The following is a 20784-nucleotide window of genomic DNA, read 5'->3' as shown; positions in this document are numbered from 1 at the left end:
CATATGCCAATTAGCAGAGACATTTCTCAGAGGAAATGTGGTAATCAAATAATTTTGGAATACTCTGTAGTCTTAAAAATTATCTAATCCAACACATCTATGTTACAACTGATAAAACAAAATTAAGAACGTTCATGTCCTTACACTGCTAGACAGCAGTAATCCTCAGCTCTTCTGTCCCTTCGTGCAGGTCTCAGTCACAAACACACATCCTGTGTCCCTTATCCCAGGAGGCGGACACTCCTGGTTCAAGACATTAAACCACTCAAGTTGATCCTGCAAAGCAGCCACACAGACTGAGCTGGGCTGCACTCACTTACTCGGACACTAAACATTTACAGACCACATGACAGGTAATATTAACAGGTCTGGAAATTAAATAATGAATAAATTCTGCCACGGAGCCATTTAAAATGTGCAGTAGCTCCCCTTTGATATCTAAACTCCTTACACATGCCTTAGAAGTGAGATGATGTAGGTCCTGCTTACCTCTCCAGCCTCGTCCATCACTAACCTGCTTACCACGCTGCAGCCACAACTGCCTTCCTACTCTTCATCAAATTCAGGATGTTCATGTCCTCCATTTTTAGGTGGCTCAGTGGATGGGTGGGAAGGTGGATGGTTGAATGGATGGATGGATGGATGGATGGATGGATGGATGGATGGATGGATGGGCGAATGAACAAACAAAAGTCTAACAGTGACACAGACAAGTAAGCCAACAATGGCAATATGCTGCACCAATCAGTGAAAGGACACAAGTACACAGGGTGGTGAGAACTAGAGAGAACAGGAAGGAGATACATTACACCTAACATTTAATGTTAAGATCATAGGCTCACCAGGTTCTTTAAAACTTATGAAAAAGAATACAATAGAAATCTGTAACAAGGTCTAATTCTGCTAAGAAGATAACTCTGGCCCTGCTGTATCTCAAGACTTATCCAGTCACGTGGACAAATCAGGTGAGAGGAGCAGGATCTGGTTCTTTGTAGTAAAATGTAAGAACCACCTACAGTTGAATGGACATGAAATAAAATCTCCTCTAAGCACCTTGGTTGAATGAACAAAGGCTCCTCCATCTGTTAAGTGAAAAGCGAAAAGCCTTCTATGATTTACTCTATAAAACATGAAGGCCATATAAAAGTATGCTCAGAAATCACAGTATTTATGAATTGTCACAAAGACAATAGCTAGTGAGCTAGGAGTATTAATTGCAAACTCTCTGACAATTCAGATATGATAAAAAGTAACTCTAATCTAGTGGACAAACCCAGGCAAGCTTTTGATGCATTCTTTTCCTTTCCTAAGGGCAGAAGAACATTTCCCCAGCAGAAACAAACACCAGCCAACTCTGTCTACAGTTGGAAACTAGCCACACCTTTTTATTCCCCTAGGGAAACATAATTTGGATTAAATTGTTATATGAATAAATTTGACCAATCCATTAAACTGTAAGTTGACCATGAAACTGTTACATAAGAAATACAAAACTTGTACATAAGACTCAGAACATTTAATGGATGCATTTCAGATGTGAAATATTATATCCTCACATAAGCTGAACACCATGCGACAAGACCTTAAAAAATTACTTGTAATTGACTTGGTTATGACTCAAAAGACATTTTCAGAATAGCTAGCACATCATACTCTGTAATACAGACAAGTGTGCAAGCCAAATGCACTTCATCACCTGTCCTACTCTGCTGAGTAAGAATTTGACAGAAATTTCACACTGTGAGAAAGTTAAAAATGAAATGACGTTTGATATTTACCTATTATTTCTGAAACTCTATATTAGGCAGTCTCACTAAATTACACAGTTCGGGAGATAAAATTACAAAGTCTAAGGAAAAAATGGTTCAGAAATACTAGTATATATTCAATGTACAAAATTTACATGAATTTTAAAAATATTTTTCATTCTAATAATAATTCCAGATTTTGCTCAAGATTTAACTTAGAAGTGTTAAAATTGTCTTAGTTTATGCATCTCATTGTCAGTGTAAAAAATAATTATAAAATATATTCCCTCCACTCGAAAGTTACACATCTGTTTCTTACACCTGTTCAAGGCTAAAATTTTAAAAATTACTCTAAAACATGAATAAAACCCACCCAAACACGCGTGAGTGCAGTAAGTACACGCGTACGGGGATGAAGACAGCTTTCTTTATGCTCCGAAGATGCTGGTTGTCCTGTTCTGACACTGAGGGGCCTGCCCGCCTCTGCTAAGGCGCGTGCTGGAAGGATGCTCTGCCGCGCCGCCTACAGAGCATGTGCACTTGACTTCGCAACGGGTCATCTTCTGGACTGGAACAGTCGCCTGTTCCCTTCGTGATAGTCTGCTCTGGATTTTGTTCAAGATGCCCTGTTTCTGACAACCTGTACAAGCCAAATATTTCAGCAAAATTTCCAAATTAATGCTGAGAGCATTCTGCAACGTTTTGTTCTGTATTGTTCACTCTCGCTGATTGTGTCCTAAATAATAAACTGTGGCCTCCGGCGATTTTTCTCAGAATGTTTATGATGAGAACTCATTCATCTAAATCGGCTGGCCAGTGGAATAAAATAAATCAAGAATTTCCCAAATATAACAATATTTGTGTTCAGCAGATAATTGATGACTGCAGCTGCACTAATTAAAACCCATCTGAGTTTCATTAATCTTGGTCACCAGGACCTATCGCCACGCACCACACCTTGTGCAAAGCCTGGCGCCCTTGTGTTCAGGTCACACTCAGGTGAGCCACACTCCTAAACTCTCATGATGGTGTAAAATATTTCAATTTAATACATACAATAAGTGTGACATATAAATATGTAGGCATTTAGGACACACCTCCAACTGTCAGACTCAATCAAAAAAAAGAATACAATAGTTGTATAAGGTTAACATTTTTATGATAATACATATTTTCTGCTAGCTAAAAATGTGTCAATAATTTGTGGTTTAAATAAATACCTACAGGAACAGGCAGGTGGCACGATAATGACTAAAACGCCTTATGGATCATACTTGCATGAACTACAAGCACCTCCGTGGGACAACTGCATCACCCACATTCGTGGGAAAATATGAATCATCAGTTCTACTAACATCTCACTGCCATAAACTGCGTTTATAAAAGTCATTGTGAACATCTACAAAATGTGATTTTTTTCTTAAAAATGTACCTTATAGGAGGAACCACAGTTTTCTGTCCAAACTAAACAACAGCATGGTTGAGAGAAATGTGGGACCTCTATCATGGGATCTGTTTTTACTGACTCTAAATCACTGTCCAGAAATACGGTTTGGATTCCAATCACTCATTTATTCAGAAAACATTTATTGAGAGCCTGACGTGGTTTCAGATTCTCTCTGACCCAGGCACTAACGAGGGCAAAGGACAAAATGTACCAAGTCTCTGCTCTCATCCAAGGTTTTTCTAAGTGGGTGGAAGAGAAAAATCACTTAATAAATGTATAAAATGTATAAATACAAACAGTGCCATGAAGAAAAATCAAATAGGATAGGGGAGGGAGGGTGCTTTTGGTGGTGGTGCTATTTTAAGTGCTCAAGGAAGACTTCCCCCAGAATGGCATATGAGCAAAACAAAAAACAAAACAAAACAAAAAAATCTCAAGGAACTGAAGTATCAGTCTGTATTTGGATAGAAACCAGTGAAGAAAATGTAAATAATAAAGAATTAGGCCCAGTCACCCTTACATATTTAACAAAGCCAAAATTTTTACTGACTATTGGGTTCATCTACCCTAGGGTAAGGTACAAGCACTGACGTATTGGCACGCAGGGGAAAAAGAGGGGAAAAGGATGAAATGCTTGGCCAGAAAACATCGAGAAGCACGGACCAAAATGGTATCTTGAAATCAGCTTAAGAGTGATACACTAGGGTCAGAAGAGACACATCTAAAGACCCTACTATGCAAGAAACAAATCAGAGGAAGAGGGAACTTGAGTAACAATGAACTCTACCCATTATAGTTGAGATTAAGAGTTTAAAAATATGTATCTTGGTAAATTTTCATTAAAACATTAAAAAGCACCAATAAAAGAGATTTACTCCCTTAAGTAAAAGAAGCAAAAATGCTAGATATTTGTGGTATTCACCTTGAAAAATTCACTAAAAAAAAATCCTTTAACTTCCAACAAAATAGACACTATCAAAGAACCACTGTACCACTTCACTGAACACCTGCTCCAGAGCTTCAGGTCCCTGCATGGTGAGGGCACGTTTTCCCTCTAGTTGTAATGTACTACTTGATGCCCCAAAGATTTTCTTCTGTTATGATCAGCCTCATTAGGGACAAAAAACTGCTTATTCATTAATAAAACATTACAAGAACAGAAATATTAGAATGTTTTAATTGTTAGCTTATCTTACAGGCACTAAATGGAAACCACCTTTTCCCGTTCCACAGCCCATGAACAGCCTGGCTCGCAGGTTTCATTCTTGTTAGTCTCCTCGGAAATCATTACCCAGGAAGACACATTAAACAGGCTAAGATTTCACTCACCTCCATGATCTCTTGCTCAGGTCCACCTAGCTGGGATGCTGACCGACTAAGTAGGTGCCAAGCAGCATTTAGGAATGTACTGAAGATCTAAGAGGGCAGGGGTCTAGGAGACAATGGCACCTCTACCATTCTGCTTTGCTAGCTGCTGCAGAGAGGGAGTCAACACACAAGTCTGACTACTCCTACAGCCCCCCACCCCAACAACGCCCCACCGCCTCCACCTCATCATTCTCCACTGCCCCCAGACACCATCCAGGCACTTTCATGGCCCCTCCATGTGAACACACAAACACACTTTCTCACTTGGAGTAGACACTCTCAGAAACTCTCCCATGTGGTCTCATTTACCTTCATGGTGCTCTGTAAGGCAGAGACTTAGACATGAATACTAAGAGCAGAAAAGCAAAGTAATTTGCCCAAAGCCAATCAAGAACCATCCAATCCATGTCACATGTACCTGCAAAACTATGATGCAGTTTCCAAACTAGAGAATACTGCCTGAGAGTCTTAGAGGACCATCTAACACTCGTACAGACATTACCCAAACAAAGGCCCAGTATTGCCAGCAAGTCTCTTAATCACACTGGGCCTTTGTTTTATATGGAAACATAAATCAGGTGTCCTAAATTCCAGAGATCTTCCCGCCTTCATGCAATGCAAAGAGGTGGCAGTCCCGATAAGTAGATTCTGCAGTTTCAGGAGGGGAGACAGAAGACGTCATTAGCCGTATTAACAACTCTTGCTGATGTCTTTCTAACAACCAAAGTTTTACAACTTGGAGATACATAGTATAAAGATACAAAATATTTTACCAAATTTCTATTTCATTTGTTACACTTTCTGATTTTCTAGCTTCTCCAAAAAACTGAAGCAGAGGCTACAACATTCATTGAAGCCACTGATTGAAGAGCTGGATTTGAGCAACTGTTACTGATTGAAAGCGAGCACACTGTTTTTGCTGTCGTGGCAATACCGTGCGCACGTACACACGCAAACCACCTGAACGGAGCCTCGTGTGGGGTCACAGTTTTCCACAGGGTGCCAGAAAAAGAAACCTCCACAAAGTTCGTATCAGCAAAATCAACCAATATCATTTCGAATACAGACTACTAGTCGTGGGGGTGAGGAGTATCCTAACCCACTTAAACCAGAGCAAAACGTCAGCACTACTGCCACCAAACCCAACTTAACACCCATTTACCAATGATGGCCATGGATGACACGTCCCTATAAAACAAAACTGCATCCTGTGATCTGCCAAGTGCCTGGCCACAGCCCGCAGAGAGACGTGCAGCCTCCCTGCACGAACTTCCTACCTTACGTTAGTGATCTCAGATACATGACTTTTCTTTCTCGCAAATCAGGTTTTCTTTCCTGCAACTTCTTTAAAACTTTCCTAAGATTTTATTCTCTCAATCCCCTTCAAAGAACTGCAAACCTTTCTAATTATGTATCACCTGCAAAGATTGTTGTCTTTACCTGAAATCATTAATAAACTTCCTTAGTACTTGAAAAGGAGTCGCTATGCACCTTGAGAGTACATTGGTCAGTTCTCAAGACTGTAATTCAGATCACTATAAAGTGTTCTTCCTGGTCTTCAAACATGTTTCAATAAAGTAGGTAAATTTAAAAAACAACTTACATCCGTGAAAAATCCTGAATGAGTTCAGATCTGTCATACTTCAGTGTACACACATTTTAAGGAAAATATTTTTAAAAACAAATGAATTTATAACTAGAAAAATATAAGGTACCTCTGCTGAAAGGTTTCTTCATCAAAAGTCTAACTGAAAAATAGTCAGTAAACACATACAAAAAAAAGTCTGAAATACGAGAAGAAAGTATAATATGAAAAAGAGATCCCCATGAGGGGAGAGAAACAGGTTGTTGGGACTGGCGGGTCTTAGCGGTTACTGCATTTTTTAAGTGTCATAAAAATGAGCACAATTATTTTTTAATTAAAAAAAACCTTTCTTTTCCTTTAAATTAATAGGTATCAGACTGGGAGGACCCTTTCAATGACTGGAAAAAAATGTGGTCACAGGATGCAATGTGCAGACATCCACACGACGCTGTCGGCGCCTCCCTAACTGGCTGGGGGACAAAGCTGTGTTAGCAAGACTGGCCTCCACCTGCATTTCTGTGGCAGTTTCTTCCTCTTAAAAGGAATTTCTTTCAAGTTTATAGTTAAAAAAAAAAAATGCAAACCATTGGGGTTCTTCTCCCTCGGTGAGAGTCATGGAAACCTGGTGCTTCATGAGCGCTAAGCTTAGGGCTTCTGAGTTGAAATTAAGAATTCAAGGATCGCAGTTCTGAAGTGGGAAGAGGTCCTAGAGCAAAGACATAAGGACAAGTATTTTTCAACAAAAAGTCTGGGGAGAAGAACAAGCAGAGGCAGAGAAGCCGGACATAAAGTACAGAAAACCTCAGAACTATGAGTTATCTCAAATCCTGCGCCACATACATGTCGTTCAAAGCCTCATCCCTCAATGTTTATGCTCAAAGATTATGGGGAAAAGCATCATTCTTCCAGCTTGTTCCTGGTTGTTTTGCTTATCTTCCCTACGAAATAGTCCAGACATCTAAATGTAAATGCAATTCAACCGCTACTACAAAAGAAAAGAAATTGGTTAATTAGTCCATGAAGCTCAGACACTTCCCAGCACAGCACCCTGAGAAGATCATTATTAGAAAATTCTCATAGTACAAACAGAAAAACCTTATGGAGACCACCTTTGAAGGCAAAATTATTTTTATAGTCTCTCTAGGTATTCAATATTTAAGGAAAATTTTGATGCCTTGTAAAAAGGTTTTACCTACTAAGAAAGTTTAGACATTGTAAAGAAGAGTTTATTTCTGTCTTGCCTTTGAACACTTTATCTAAATCAGTACTAGTTTAAGTTCTTATAAATCAGAACTTAAAAATTCGAAAATCTAATCCAAAGAGATACATGCACCCCAATGTTCATACCAGCACCATGTATAATAGCCGAGACATGGAAGCAACAACCTAAATGTCCATCAACAAATCACTGGATAAAGAAGTTGTGGTGTGTATACACACACACACACACACACACACACACACACACACACACACACACACAGGAATACTACTCAGTCATAAAAAAGAATAAAATAATGCCACTTGCAGCAACATGGATGGACCTGGAGATTATCATACTAAGTGAAGGAAGTCAGAAAGAGAAAGAAAAATACATTGTCACTTATATGTGGAATCTTAAAAAAGGTCACAAATGAACTTATTTACAAAACAGACACAGATTCACGGATATAGAAAACAAACTTACGGTTACCGGGGGAAAAGGTGGGTGGAGGGATAAATTGAGAGTTCAGGATTTGCAGATACTAATAGATATAAAATATATGAACAACAAGGTCCTACTGTAGAGCACAGGGAATTATATTCAATACCTTGTAATAGCCTAGAATGAAAAAGAATATGCTATACACCAGAAACTAACACAATATTGTAAATGGACTATATTTCAGTAAAAAAAAAAAAAGAAAGAAATCTGACAAAATAAAATTAAAAAAAAGAAATTTTATAAAACAGTACTGAAATTCAAGGTTCCATGACCACATTCTTGTGTATTTTTAAAATTGTTAAGATGTTAATAGAATTTTTTGGAACATTTACTTTTCTTCCTCTGATTCACTGGCATTTCTCAAAAATAATTTCTAGTAATTCACAAAGTTCATTACATAATTTACTAAACACCACAGGCTGCATACACGACAGCCAAGTTGATATGTATTTATTCAAATTTTCAAGGAATTTTTTTCTTTAGATGTTGGGCAGCTCATTTACCAGTTCCTCTGCCAGTTTCTGGGACCTCATTTCCAAATGTGTTGCCTTTTTCCTGTATTAAAAACTCATTTTAAAAATCAGCTTGTTGGTTCAACTAGTTTAAAATTAATTTCATTAATTTTCCTTTTCTCCTGATTAATAAGTGGATTTACTTGTACTCTGGTGCTACTTATTTTTCCAATGCACTTGCAAAGGGCTCTTCACGATGACACCTTCTGCAAGAATTCATTCAAGCTGTTTTGTTTAAACTCAATCTTTTTCTTGCCAAACTTCACTGTATATTTTAGAATTTTCCTCAAATAGTTTAGAATTCACTTAAACTTCCACATACCATGATTTCCTTTTGTTGCTGAAATGACCTAGGAATACATGAAAATTATGAAAAAAACAAATATAATAAAACTAAGAAGTAGAATTTTCTCACTTTTTGAATGCCAAAACAGAGCCAATTAAGAAATAAAAGAAACTGAGTGAGAATACAAAACATTCTTCATTTCACATTATTTTCTGTATCGATAGTCTTTACTATAATGAACCAAAACCTAAGCTATTCCCTTATTTTGTAATGAAAATCAAGTTTTTATACTGTTTTTCAAAATTGAAAAGTTGTAAAAACTAGTTCCTGCTATCTCCTTACCACCGGTTCTGAGTAAGAGAAGAATCTCTTAGCAGATTACCTGGTGAGTAACCAACACCGCTGGTTGATCCCACACGGGTTTGCACATGAATTCAAGCAGAGTGAAGCATCACTATCTTTTCACAGCTCTCACATTCCTTTCAATTGTTAGAAAACTTCAGTTATAAGGAACAGCTTAAGGGTGACTTTAAGTAAGAATTCTCCACTCTCCCCGGGATGTCTCTTGCCCTTCCCTTGCCTTCCGAGCTTGGCCCCCTGAAGGCAGGAGCGCGTCCTGTTCCCTTTATGTGGGTCACAGATGGCCTGAGCCACATGCTTTCCTCCAGAATCATCCATCAGCATCACTTGGCTTTTCTTCCTTCTGGTATTTCACTTTCAGAACTCTCTCTTCAGTCACTACTTGTGTGACTACGTGCCCTTAGTCTCTTCTTAGGCTGATCTCCCTTCAGGTTATTTTGGGCAGATCATCAAAGGTTACTTTAACTTTGGGTATCCTTTACTGGCTACCTTTCAAAACCGCATCATGGTACACCCTCTGGGGCCGTTCATGCAGCTGAGGAATAAGAATCTTCAGTTAAATATTTCCTTATCTTTTTTCCCCTCATAGTTTCCCATTTTGATGATTCTAAATATCAAATTCTTTACCTGTAACTTAAACATTTAAATTTTAATAGGGAATTCTTGAAAAAATGTCAGGTTTTGTTTTCAATGTTTCTTAAAAAATTCTACCATTATTTAATACATGTGTATCTATGTTTACACACATGTCCAATGGACACAATGCACATACAAAATAACTAATTTAGTCACTTCTCATAAACACCTGTTTGTGTTAATGGCATGAACATACATGAAGTAGAACAAGAAGTTAGCTGTGCCTGAAAAAACCCAGGGTCCAGAAAGAAACCCAATTTCCAAGCAGAGGGGACGGGCTCTGACACAGGCGAGCACCGGATACTCCAGGAGCACAGCGGCACCTGGAAGGAGAGGAGGGAGAGGAGGGAGACAGTGAGACCTGAGGGCCACAAGGAATCAGGCACCAGAGTAGGGAGCTGCGCAGAGGAATGATGCTCTGACTTTCAGCATTGATGTGTTTGCACGCTCAGGAGGGAAGGGAGGAATCAGTCAGGAGGACCTGAGAGTAATTCAGACATGAGATGACGGTACATTTGACCAAGACTGTTGGAAAAGATGTGAAGAGACGTGATCAATTTCTGAATGTACTTTGAATCTCATGGATAGAATGTAGGATATGAGAGACAAAGAGAGGTCCAGGATGACCACAGAGTTCATGGCCTGTGTAAACAGAAGAATGCAGTTTCCATCACTGAGATGAAGTGTACAACAGAAGCACTGGGCTGGGGGAGCTTCAGTTGGAGATGAGTCATTCTGTTTCAGACAAGTTACATCTGAGACGTTTATTAACATCCAAGGGGAGAGACCAAAGCAGTAGATAGGAATATTTGTGTGGAGGTCAGGAGGAAGGTTTGCACTGCAGAAACAAACTCGAGAGATGCTGATCCATGGGTGCTAACTACAGCCGCAACACGGGACAAGGCCTCCACCAGGACAGCATGGAGACAGAAGAGGCCAATGAACGAGCCTGCACCCCTTCAACTTTAAGAATCTGGAAAGAAAAGGAAGAATCGAAATGACCAGAGAAGAAATGACAAGTAAGAGACAAGAAAGACCAAGAAGGTGCCCTGTTCTAACAGCGACGTGAAGAGGCACACTGAAGGAAAGTCTTCCCCAAGCCTTCTCCTTTCAACCTCCTACTGCACGGTTCCGAAATAACAGTGCTGGTCCAGAACCTCAGATTCCTTCCCACACTAATATGCTAGGGTGGATGATCTTCAACTGGACATTAACTTTTACAAAAAGTTCAATTTGTCCAAAACCAAACTCTTCACTTTCTTCCTCAAGTCGCCCTATTAACTTATACAATTTATAGTGTTTCCTGTTTTCTGAATATTCTTAGTGTCCACAAGGGAAACTCATCATTATCACTAATTATCATTATCTATTCTATCTCTTCTATTGCCTAATTTATTACTAAGTTCCATAATTTCTCAGTGAAGGCTTCACAAATGTGCCCTCTGATCCACACAGAGACACAGAGTTATTAGATATTTATACTGGGGGTAACTGCCTACATTGCTTGACAAATAGGAATACATTTTTCAATGGGTGACAGTCAGTTTTAGGTGTCAACTCAGTGAGACTTTAGTCCCCAATTATTAAACCAAACAATAATCTAGGTCTTACTGTGAAGATGTTTTATGGATGTGGTAACACTTAAAATCAGCTGACTTGAAGTACAGGAGATTATATAAATCTATAATCTGGTGGGCCTCATCCAATCAGCTGAAAGGCCTGAAAAGCAGAACTATGGTTTCCCTGAGGAAGACAAAATCTGGCTTATGGACTGGAGCTTCAGCTTCTTTTAGAGAGTTTCACATCCACCCTTCAGATTTCAGACTTGCCTAGCCAGCCCCAAATCTCATAAACCAATGCCTGTATAACGAGAGAGAGAGAGACACAGAGAGAGACCAACAGACTGACAGGCACACATGGAGCATGGGGGTGGGGGTGTGTGTGTAGAGAGATAAATAAATTTCCTACTGGTTCTGTTTCTCTGGGAGAACCACTACGTTCCAATGGTAACTAATCTAGCAGTTTTGAATGGGCAATGGCAATTGTTTTTCACAAGAATACAGATGTGTCCCAATGAAATTATCGCATAAATACATTAAATAAGAACGTCCAATCTATAACTAACCCTGAGTTATATTTATCAGTGTAATTCATAAAGTATAAATACATTAAGTTCACAATAAATTGCCCTGGTTACTTTGATCAAAATTTTCAGTATGTTGTGCCAAGTATTTAAAACACTTGCTTAAAAAAAAAAATATATATATATATGTATTAACTATCATCCTTCCCAAGTCCATCTTTGCAGTGAATATACTCAGTACAGTGAAGGTAATGACACCAAAAACAGAAATATGGAAATTATGAATGCTTAAAAACAGGTAATAACTCCCTTATAATCAAGATTGAAAAGAAAAGAAGATTATTGATGACTGAAACAGCTGAACTCACAAATAAAAGCATCTAAGACGCACATTTTAAAAATCAGAGAAAAATATCTGGAACAATCTCTTTTAAGCCAAACAGCCCAACATGTAACGGGCTCACTGGGCAAGAAATCGCAGTTTCTATAGTGTACTACAGGAAAAATTATTCATATGCTTAATATCTATATTAGTGCTCAAGGCCAATAATCTGAATTAAAATAACTAAAACAAAGTAACACAAAGCAACCTTTAATAACATAAAGCAAAGAACATGAATTAAAATTAAAAAAACAATTTTGAATAGCTTATCATGTAGGTGAAAACCATCAGGCTATAAATCTTGCTGGGAAGAACTTTCCACATTGTGGTTTAAGTCACAATGCAAGTATTAAAAAAGGAAAAAAGAAAAAGAAAAGAAAACCAGACGCCAGCAACACAAGCAGACCCCTCAAAGCCGCACAGACGAGGCCAGCTCGGCGCCAGCTGAGGACCCCACCGGCGCGCGGAGCACGAGCACTCGGGGTAGAGACAGCGGCAGGAACCACTGCTTAACAGAAACAGAATAAAACTGGAGAACAGCTTCTAAGCCAGCAGGGACAATTTCATCCACGTTGGAGGGGGACGGTGACCTAGATTCGAAAGCTGGTGTACAGAGCCTCACCTCCACCAGGAGAATTAATGGAGTAGCTACTGCACGGCTCCTGAACAAGGGGGTGGGGGGGGGGAGCCCACGTGCTAACGTCGGATACACTCGGGTTAGAGACTTCAGGAAAATTCAGCACATAAGTCTAAGGAGAGTTAAGATTATTTACACAAACACTGAGTAATTAAAGATTCTCATCCATGTAAACTCAAGATTTATACAGGCAGCTAAACCACCATTTGTGGTATCTACTTGGATATCTAAAGGACATCTTAAGATTCAGTGCTGACAGAGGAACACAGTATTGTCCCCACACTCCTCCAGTGTCCCCACTTGAGCGGGAAGGACCATCACCCACCTGTGAGTTTTGCTCACAGCTCAACACCCTGGGCATCCAGCCCAGCAGCCCCTGGCCTATCACCGATCACCCCAAACCATCCCCATCTCCCTGCCAGTCCGGCCCCAGTCCAGCCATGACCATTGTAATGACCTTCTTATTCCCCGCCCAAAATCAGCCAGAGTCACTTCTCAAAGAGAAACAGGATCCTGAACCTCCTGAAGGACTTTAAAGTCGAGGCACAACGCCAGTGTGCGGCACCGGCAGGGCCTGCGGGACCGCCCACCTGCAACTCCCGTCCACCTTGCGCTTCCCTCGGGCCGCCTCGTCCATCTCTCTATGCGGCAGGTGCCTTTGCGTCCTGTGGGTCCCTGTGCACATGCCAGTGCCTCGTGGGGCGGCCTCGACGCCCCGTCAAAGCAGTCCCACCCTCCTTCACTATCTCACTCATCACCCTGTCAGATTAATGGAAATTATCTTGCCATTGACTTCTTTACCGATTATTTATTGGCTGTTTCCCCAATGTTAGAATGGAGGCTCGCTCTCTAAAGAACAGGAACCTGGCCTTCCGCATCTGTAACCATCCTCAGCTCTCACACAGTGCCCGGCACACCCCTGCCGACCCCTAACCAGGCGAGTGGAGGCAAGGACAGCCCCTTAAGTCATCTGTGCGGCTGCACGTTCGGCTTAAAAAGCGCACCGTGTTTGGGGTCACTGCTGCGCGCGTGTTCAGGAGCTTCCTGTCTGACTCCTAGACGGGTCCTCATATAACTCCCGGAATGAGATTCACTTACCTCCTCACACTCCTGGTGGCTTTAAGATGCCCACATCCCCTGAGGGAATGGCAAGCGCACAGACTGCGTGTGCTGTGTGTCCCTGGACCACCAGGCAGCGTCGCCTCCGCGGGGGTCTCCCCAGTAACGCTTCAAAAGACGGGGCTCCCTGAGGCGGGCTTTGGAACAGTGTGTTGTATTACATAAAAATTAAATATAGTTTACACAAGCTGTGAAATGTTAGCCTGAGGCTCCTTCTATTCCCCAGGCTATAAGTTTAAAAGAATCATTCTCTTCCTCCTGCCTTATTATTTTTTCTTACTTTTGCTCTGCTCAACCCCAATGATAGCTTTTCTAAAGCTAGTTAGCAAAACTGGCAAATTTTCAGATAGTACTTTGAAATTAAATAATAGTTTCGTGGAAAAAAAATATAGTCACGTGGCAAACGTGTATATATATTTATACATATAATTTATATAAATACATAATGAATGTGCATATTTACACATATATACATATAACTATAACATGTATTTATATATTACACAAAATATATAACGTATATAAATATATATAAACCAAGGCGTAAGTTAAAAAAGGAACCCACTCAACTGTGGTAACACAGCGTTAACGAGGGCCCAGAAGGAGCCGCCACTAAGTGAAATCTGCATCTACTGCAAAATTCCAAATTCTTCGGTTTCCCCGGGGATTCTTTTCTTCCTACTACAACTTCAATGACTTCATCATATTTGAAATCAACTTGAATAAAAATCGTATTTTACACCCACAGGCAGTATCTTCCTGACTTAGATACCCTCTAATGTTATTTTTACCCCTCACCTATAGCTAGAGACAATGTCAAAATCAACACAAGCTTGATCTTGTAAAAATTAAATCAGACTGTCTTACCCGCCTTGGAAAAGAAAAGCACACGAACACTATAATCACCATGATGTGGGTTCCTGGAAAGGGCTTCACCTCTCTGAGCCTCACTACCTTCATCCACGAGCAGGTGAAATCATACCCTTGTCTGGCGTTCTCTAAGGAAACCCGAGGAAAGTGCCGGCGTACAGACACCTGGTGCTCAAGCAGCACCTCCCCTGAGACTCATCAACCTGGAAGACGGAACGTAATTCCAACGCGCTTGTCACCCCCACCCCCATATAAATGCAAGTCCTGAAGAGCTGGGAGCCCGTGGAAGGCAGCTGCAGGGCACGGGCGAGGGGCAGGCAGAAGCCACGGCAGAGGGGAGGTCCCCACACACAGGGTGCTACACAACCTCAGCAGACGGCCACACCCGGTGAGAGGTCACGAGTGACCCAGTCAGATGGTGTCCGTAGAACACTGAGCATCATAATTAGGCTCTGATGAGGTAAGCAGTGGGTGACGGGTGAAGAAACACATGGAGGACACTGTCTTCTCAAAAAAGCATGTCAGAGAGAAGAGAGGAGACGAGGTATTGAGTAAAAGGGAGATGAGGTTTTTCAAAAGGCTTGAAGAGACTTGAACAGGGCTTATATACTGAGGGCAAGAAGCCAGCAGAGCAGCAATGACAGAAGATAGACCAAAATGATGGGGTAACTATGGAAGCAAAATGAGACCAGAGGCAGAAGACTGCTGGCAGCCCCACGGTGGGGACAGAGACAGTAGGCGTGTAAGGCAGCTCTTCCAATCGCTTCCCACCTGATTACCTTGTCAGCCTGCCTCCAATCAGCCTGCTTTCCAGTAAAAGCACTACCAGAAGCTTCCAGAGTAGTAGGCGTTAGAAAAGGAAATCTGATCCAATTAGCCCATTTCATAGCCTCTAAATGTACTCTGTGGCAAAGACAACCTGGTGCCTGTTCCTTCTGGGTAACAGCAGGTCTCAGAGATCCTGGCATGAAAAGCTACCTTCCCAGCATCCCTTAGAGCCAATGAATGGGTGAGAGTAAAATCAAGCCAGTGAGAGGGACCACGTGGCACTTCTGAAAGGCTCTTTCAAGAGAACAGGCTTGGCAGAGAGTGGCCCCAACCTGCCTGTCTTGTTTCTTGCATCTTCTGGCCCGCAGCTAAGATGTGCTGGCTGAAGCCCCAGCAAGCCCCCTGGACCACAGGCGTCTGGGGGTGGAGCCTGCACTGGATGAGGGGCGGAGAGAGCAGCCAGGCTGTGGCCCTACGTAGGGCAGCTCTGTGGGCCCCAGCCTTTTATGTAAGAAAATAAGCCTCTTTATGATTATATTATGGGTCAGCTTTTTTTTTTTTTTTTACCTTTCTTTCGTTCTTCCTTCCTTTCTTCCTTTCTCTCGTTTTGGGGAAGAATGGTTTCTAGTACTGGAAGCTGATCTTCATTAACCTCATTGTTCAGAAAGAAATTCAACATCCTTGCTTTCAGAACCGCAGTATCTTCACCAATGCCAGCATATTCCCACCAGGCTCGATCAACCTTCCCTGAGATGCTCGCACTCAGGAAGACCGTCCCCAGTCACTGCTCCCTTGTCCCCGGGCCACTGATTCCAGGAAGCCCCTCGCGTCCTAGCAGAAGGCTCTGCCAACGCCTAGATGATACAGAGGTCCTCCTTTCCACGTGCCGATAAAACACCCTGTGCGTATTTCCATCGTAAAATGGTTCGCCTTGTCTGGCAATCACGGTTTCATTTTCTGTCTCCTCCTCAGGTACCCCAAGGACACCAGGGCGAATCAGCACTAAAGGAACAACTGAGTCCATCTCCCACATGTCAGAGGAGACGCCACCAGGGGGGCATTTGCAGGCAGAGGTACAAAAGCAGAGCTCTGTCTGGAAACCCGAGGACTGTGGTCGCGTGCAGTTAAGTGCACAGAGTGATAGAAGGGCAGGAAATGAGCCAGCAGACGTCTGGCCACAGGGAGACACCATCAACTTAAAAGAGCACGAAGTACTGACTGCCAGATCCCAGAACCCTGCCTGTGAGGCCCCAGACACCCATGCCTTCAGTGTCCTCCCTACGTGTAAGGGACCCCGAGGGAAAATGGAGAAAATCTCACCTAAAGCAATCGGTGCTGGCAGACAGCTAACTTAATCACGTATACAGAAAAAAAATCATTATATAGAGTTAGAAGAATTTAATAGACCTTAAAGAATGTTTTAAAAATTGTAGTGATATCTTAAATATTCAAGGTAAAAGCATAAAGCTTCTAAAAAACTTTAATGGAACTACTGATTTGCATTTTCATTTAACAAGTTTTAACAAAGGCAAAAGGGGAAGATCTGTTTCAATTGTTCTTTCCTCTCAAGGTGTGACTGAGCCATCCCACAGGAGAAATTTCAGGGAGTCTTCAAAATGTCACTTAAAGTAATAAACATCAATTAAAAGCCTTCAAATCAATATTCTCCTTGTCAACTATTTTAAAAAATGAAAGTAAAAACCCGAATAAACTTTCAAGTTCCTGTGTAAGGAACTCATAAACAGCGATAGGAAAAGCACAACAAAGAGGTGAAGGAGGACTAAGAAGAAAACGCAGCTGGAACAGGCTCCCTGCCACCTCCCACTCGCCAGGACGGGGCTACTGTCGAAAACCCAAAAATACCACGTGCCAGCGTGGATGTGCGGAAACTGGAATCCCTCTGCACCGTTTATGGGAATGCAAATGGTGTAGCAGCTCTGGAAAACAGTACGGAGGTTCTTCAAAAAATTAAACTTAATATTTTATCTCATGATCCAGCAATTCCACTCCTGGGTATACACCAAAAGAATTGAAAGTAGGGTCTCAAATAGATATCTGTACAGCAGTGATGTACCACACTGTACCAGCATTACTCACAAGAGCCAAAAGGCAGAAGCAGATCAAGTTTCCACTGATGGATGAACAAATAAAAAAGTGTGGTCTATACATAGAATGGAATATTCTTCAACCTTAAAAAAGGAAGGAAATTCTGACACCTGCTACAACATGAATGAACCATTGAGGGCACTATGCTATGGGAAGTAAGTCCGTCACAAAAGGACAAAGATTGTGGGATTCCGCTTGTAGGAGGCAGTGCCTGGAGGAGGTGGACTCATTGAGACAGAGAGCTGAATGGTGGTTGCCAGGGGCCAAGAACTAGATCCTTCTCCTATAAAGAAGTTACTGGAATAGGAGAAAACCTGAACAGGGTCTCTGGACAAAGAATCTTCAGGAGTTCTTTGTATGATTCTCTAAGTTTTAAATTATTTCAAACCAAAAGTCCTACAGAACTTCCCTCGGAATCTAGGGAGTCTGGAAGGGTCTTGTGTCCCTGGTCCTCAGCACAGAGATGGGCAGCGCCCTCTGGAGGCAGGATAAGGACTTCTGCTCCCCGATCTACCACTGCCCACCCTACACTGTGAGCCACTGCCATTCTTCCATTCCAACTATGGGAACTCACCTGAGGAGCTGGGGCACCAAGTACTAATAAAGGTAAGGCAGACATTTAAGCAGATAGAGAGATCTCAATTTTGTTTTGTTGGAAAATATTAAAATTATTGATAAACATCTCTACCCAACCACCATCCCCACCTTCACCCCACAAACATCACAGAAGCAGATGTGAGATTGGTGTTCCCCAGACCAGAGAAGGACAAAGACAGTTCTTTAACTTTAAAAGCTTGCTCTTATGATTTCTAAAGAAACAGGGCTCCATGAAACACCACCACACACTCAGCACTTCAGCCAACTGCCAGAGTGCTCAACCTTGAAGACAGAAGAGTCTATCATCTTGACAAATTATGACCGAGATAAATGAAATGACATGCACAGAACAAGTGAGCGGGGCATGGTCTAAAGGGCGTGGAAAGCTCTCTTTGCTTTAGGGCTTCTAAGCTTCTCCAAGTAACCAGGCCCAGAGCCCTGGAAAAAGGCCTTCCGTGAGTGCGCACTGACAGACTTCCATCTCCTTGCACTAGGAAGACCCTATCACTCCCACAAAATCTGTTTTGAAGATAAGAAGATTCTTAAAAGCAACAATAATGCTTCCCTTTAAGTAAATTTTGTTCATGAAAATGATGTAGAGGAGGGCAAAAAAGGACCTCAGAATGATCAAGATTTGCCCCAATAAAACAAGAGTACCAAACACGTGGGATGAGCATGTTTCACCCCAAAGCCAGTATCCGCAGCTATGTCTTGCAGGCTTCTTCCCTATTATCCTCGCTACGATTTCAGGAATGAAGCTCACAGAGGCTCCAGTTCTGTACACCTGACCAAGATGCTCCAGCACTTCCGTGAAGGCTTCAGAATCTGTTGACATGTGGCACCACCTCTCAGGGAGGTGGAAGGCATGTCACAACCAAGCTGCGTCTCCAGCTGTGACACGTCTCAGTACAGAAGGGCGGGGGGGGGGGAGAGGGAGCGGGGGAGGGAGAGATTACTTCCTTTATCATTTATCAGGAGTCGTGCCAGCATGCTTTAGTTGCTACTCACATTCAGTTTCTTTTTTTTTTTTCTTGTTCAGTGGCCTTCCATACAATGAAAAATATGTTTTAAAGTTGTATTATTGAAATGTACTGAATAATGACTGTTAAGATTGGAAACTGGTCACATGAATGAATGTTACACTCCTCGGTCCTCCAGAGAGGGCCACAGATACATGTGTGATTCCTCTGTGCTGCATTTTCTGTTTGGATTTCTGATTTAACCAAAATGTGTTTTTAAAAAGTGTTTAAGAAGGCAGCTGCTGAAATAAAATACATCTGTGTGTAAAAAGAGTTTTGCTTATTTTAGTCAAAGCAAGGAAAATATTACAGAGAAAAAATTTCTTTTGATAACCTAAAAATAAACCCATGAGTAGCCATTCTCTATGCAGAAGCAAAAAATCAAACTTGAATTGTTAAGTATATATTGAGGGCATATTACATATAAATAAAGGACAACACAAGAAATAAATAGCACAATGTGTGAGAGATGTAGATTAAAATGACAATGGAATGTAGTACCCTAACTTAACTTAATTACCTACATGCTGGGAATTGAAGAACAACCCATGTTAATAAATCAAGCTCAGGGGAATCTGACCCCAGGAAACAAGGCACGGGTTCCAGGCCTGGGAAGCACGGTGCTCCCCCACACAGGGGTGCATTCTCACGTGGCCAGCACTGCTCCACCACCTGTGACTGCCGTGAATAACTCGGACGGGAAACGTGGCACATATGACCAATCAAGCTCTGGATGCGCAGGATGCAAACCCCACTGGTACAGTGAGGTCAAGGGCCACCTCACACTTCCAAGGTGGGTCAGTGTATAAATTATCACCTTACAGACTTCCCTTATACATTTCAAAAAAAGAAAAAAAAGATATCTGAGAACGAAATTTTGAGCCAGTTAAGACACACAATATGCTCCGACTCTGCCCACTACACTATAGATAATCCCCAATTCTGTATGTTTAAAATCCATGGCAGCTTTAGAATCTACCATTGGCTTTTAAATGGTTTGCAAAAATACACTGTAAAATATACTTAATGGTCACACTTAAAATGATTCCTGCCCAATACAGCAGCTTCTTAGGAGTATTTACTAGTTTTTAATTTATCTTCATGTGCCCCCAAACCACCAACCACCACCAGGGGATTTTGAACACACAGGTCTTAATCAATGTTTATGTATGTATGTATGTATCTATCTATCTATTTAAATATATATTTATTTTTTAAACAAGTGAATGTCTTAACTAGTGGCATAATTTTAATAGTAATTTATAAATAAATGCCCTAAGTGAGGTACAGAAATGCACAATTTACTTTGTATTTTGTATTTTATTAAAAAAAATAGTATAGCAAAAGTCACTCCTTTATATCCACAAATTATCTCAGGTATTTCTGCATATTAACTAAAGAGCAATGATATGACTTTTAGGAACAAATGCCAACCAAAGAATCAAGTAAGGGGAAGTGTGGGAGCTATTTATAAAATGAATTAAGAACATAAATTTCATCAAAGTAAAGGAAATTACAGTAATAACGACACGTTTGGTAGGTTTTGTATCGAGCTG

The 20784-nt window shown here is 41.2% G+C and overlaps 1 protein-coding gene across 5 annotated transcripts in view; it reads right to left on the bottom strand.

Annotated features, from left to right (window-relative positions):
- The window catches only part of ZNF407 (zinc finger protein 407), a 365141-nt gene that overhangs the window by 171327 nt on the left and 173030 nt on the right, over positions 1 to 20784 (bottom strand). Inside the window, exon 5 of one of the 5 annotated variants that reach the window (XM_064480437.1) lies at positions 6661 to 6854. The exons of the other annotated variants lie outside the window; for them this stretch is intronic. Coding sequence (XP_064336507.1) covers positions 6794 to 6854 — 61 coding nt within the window. The 3' untranslated portion in view covers positions 6661 to 6793. Of the gene's footprint in view, positions 1 to 6660; positions 6855 to 20784 lie in introns of those variants that run through there. 5 annotated transcript variants of the gene reach the window in all.

Source organism: Camelus dromedarius, chromosome 28 (assembly GCF_036321535.1).
Source record: "Camelus dromedarius isolate mCamDro1 chromosome 28, mCamDro1.pat, whole genome shotgun sequence".
In the NCBI taxonomy this organism is placed as follows: Eukaryota; Metazoa; Chordata; class Mammalia; order Artiodactyla; family Camelidae; genus Camelus; species Camelus dromedarius.
This window is presented reverse-complemented; position numbering and strand designations above follow the sequence as displayed.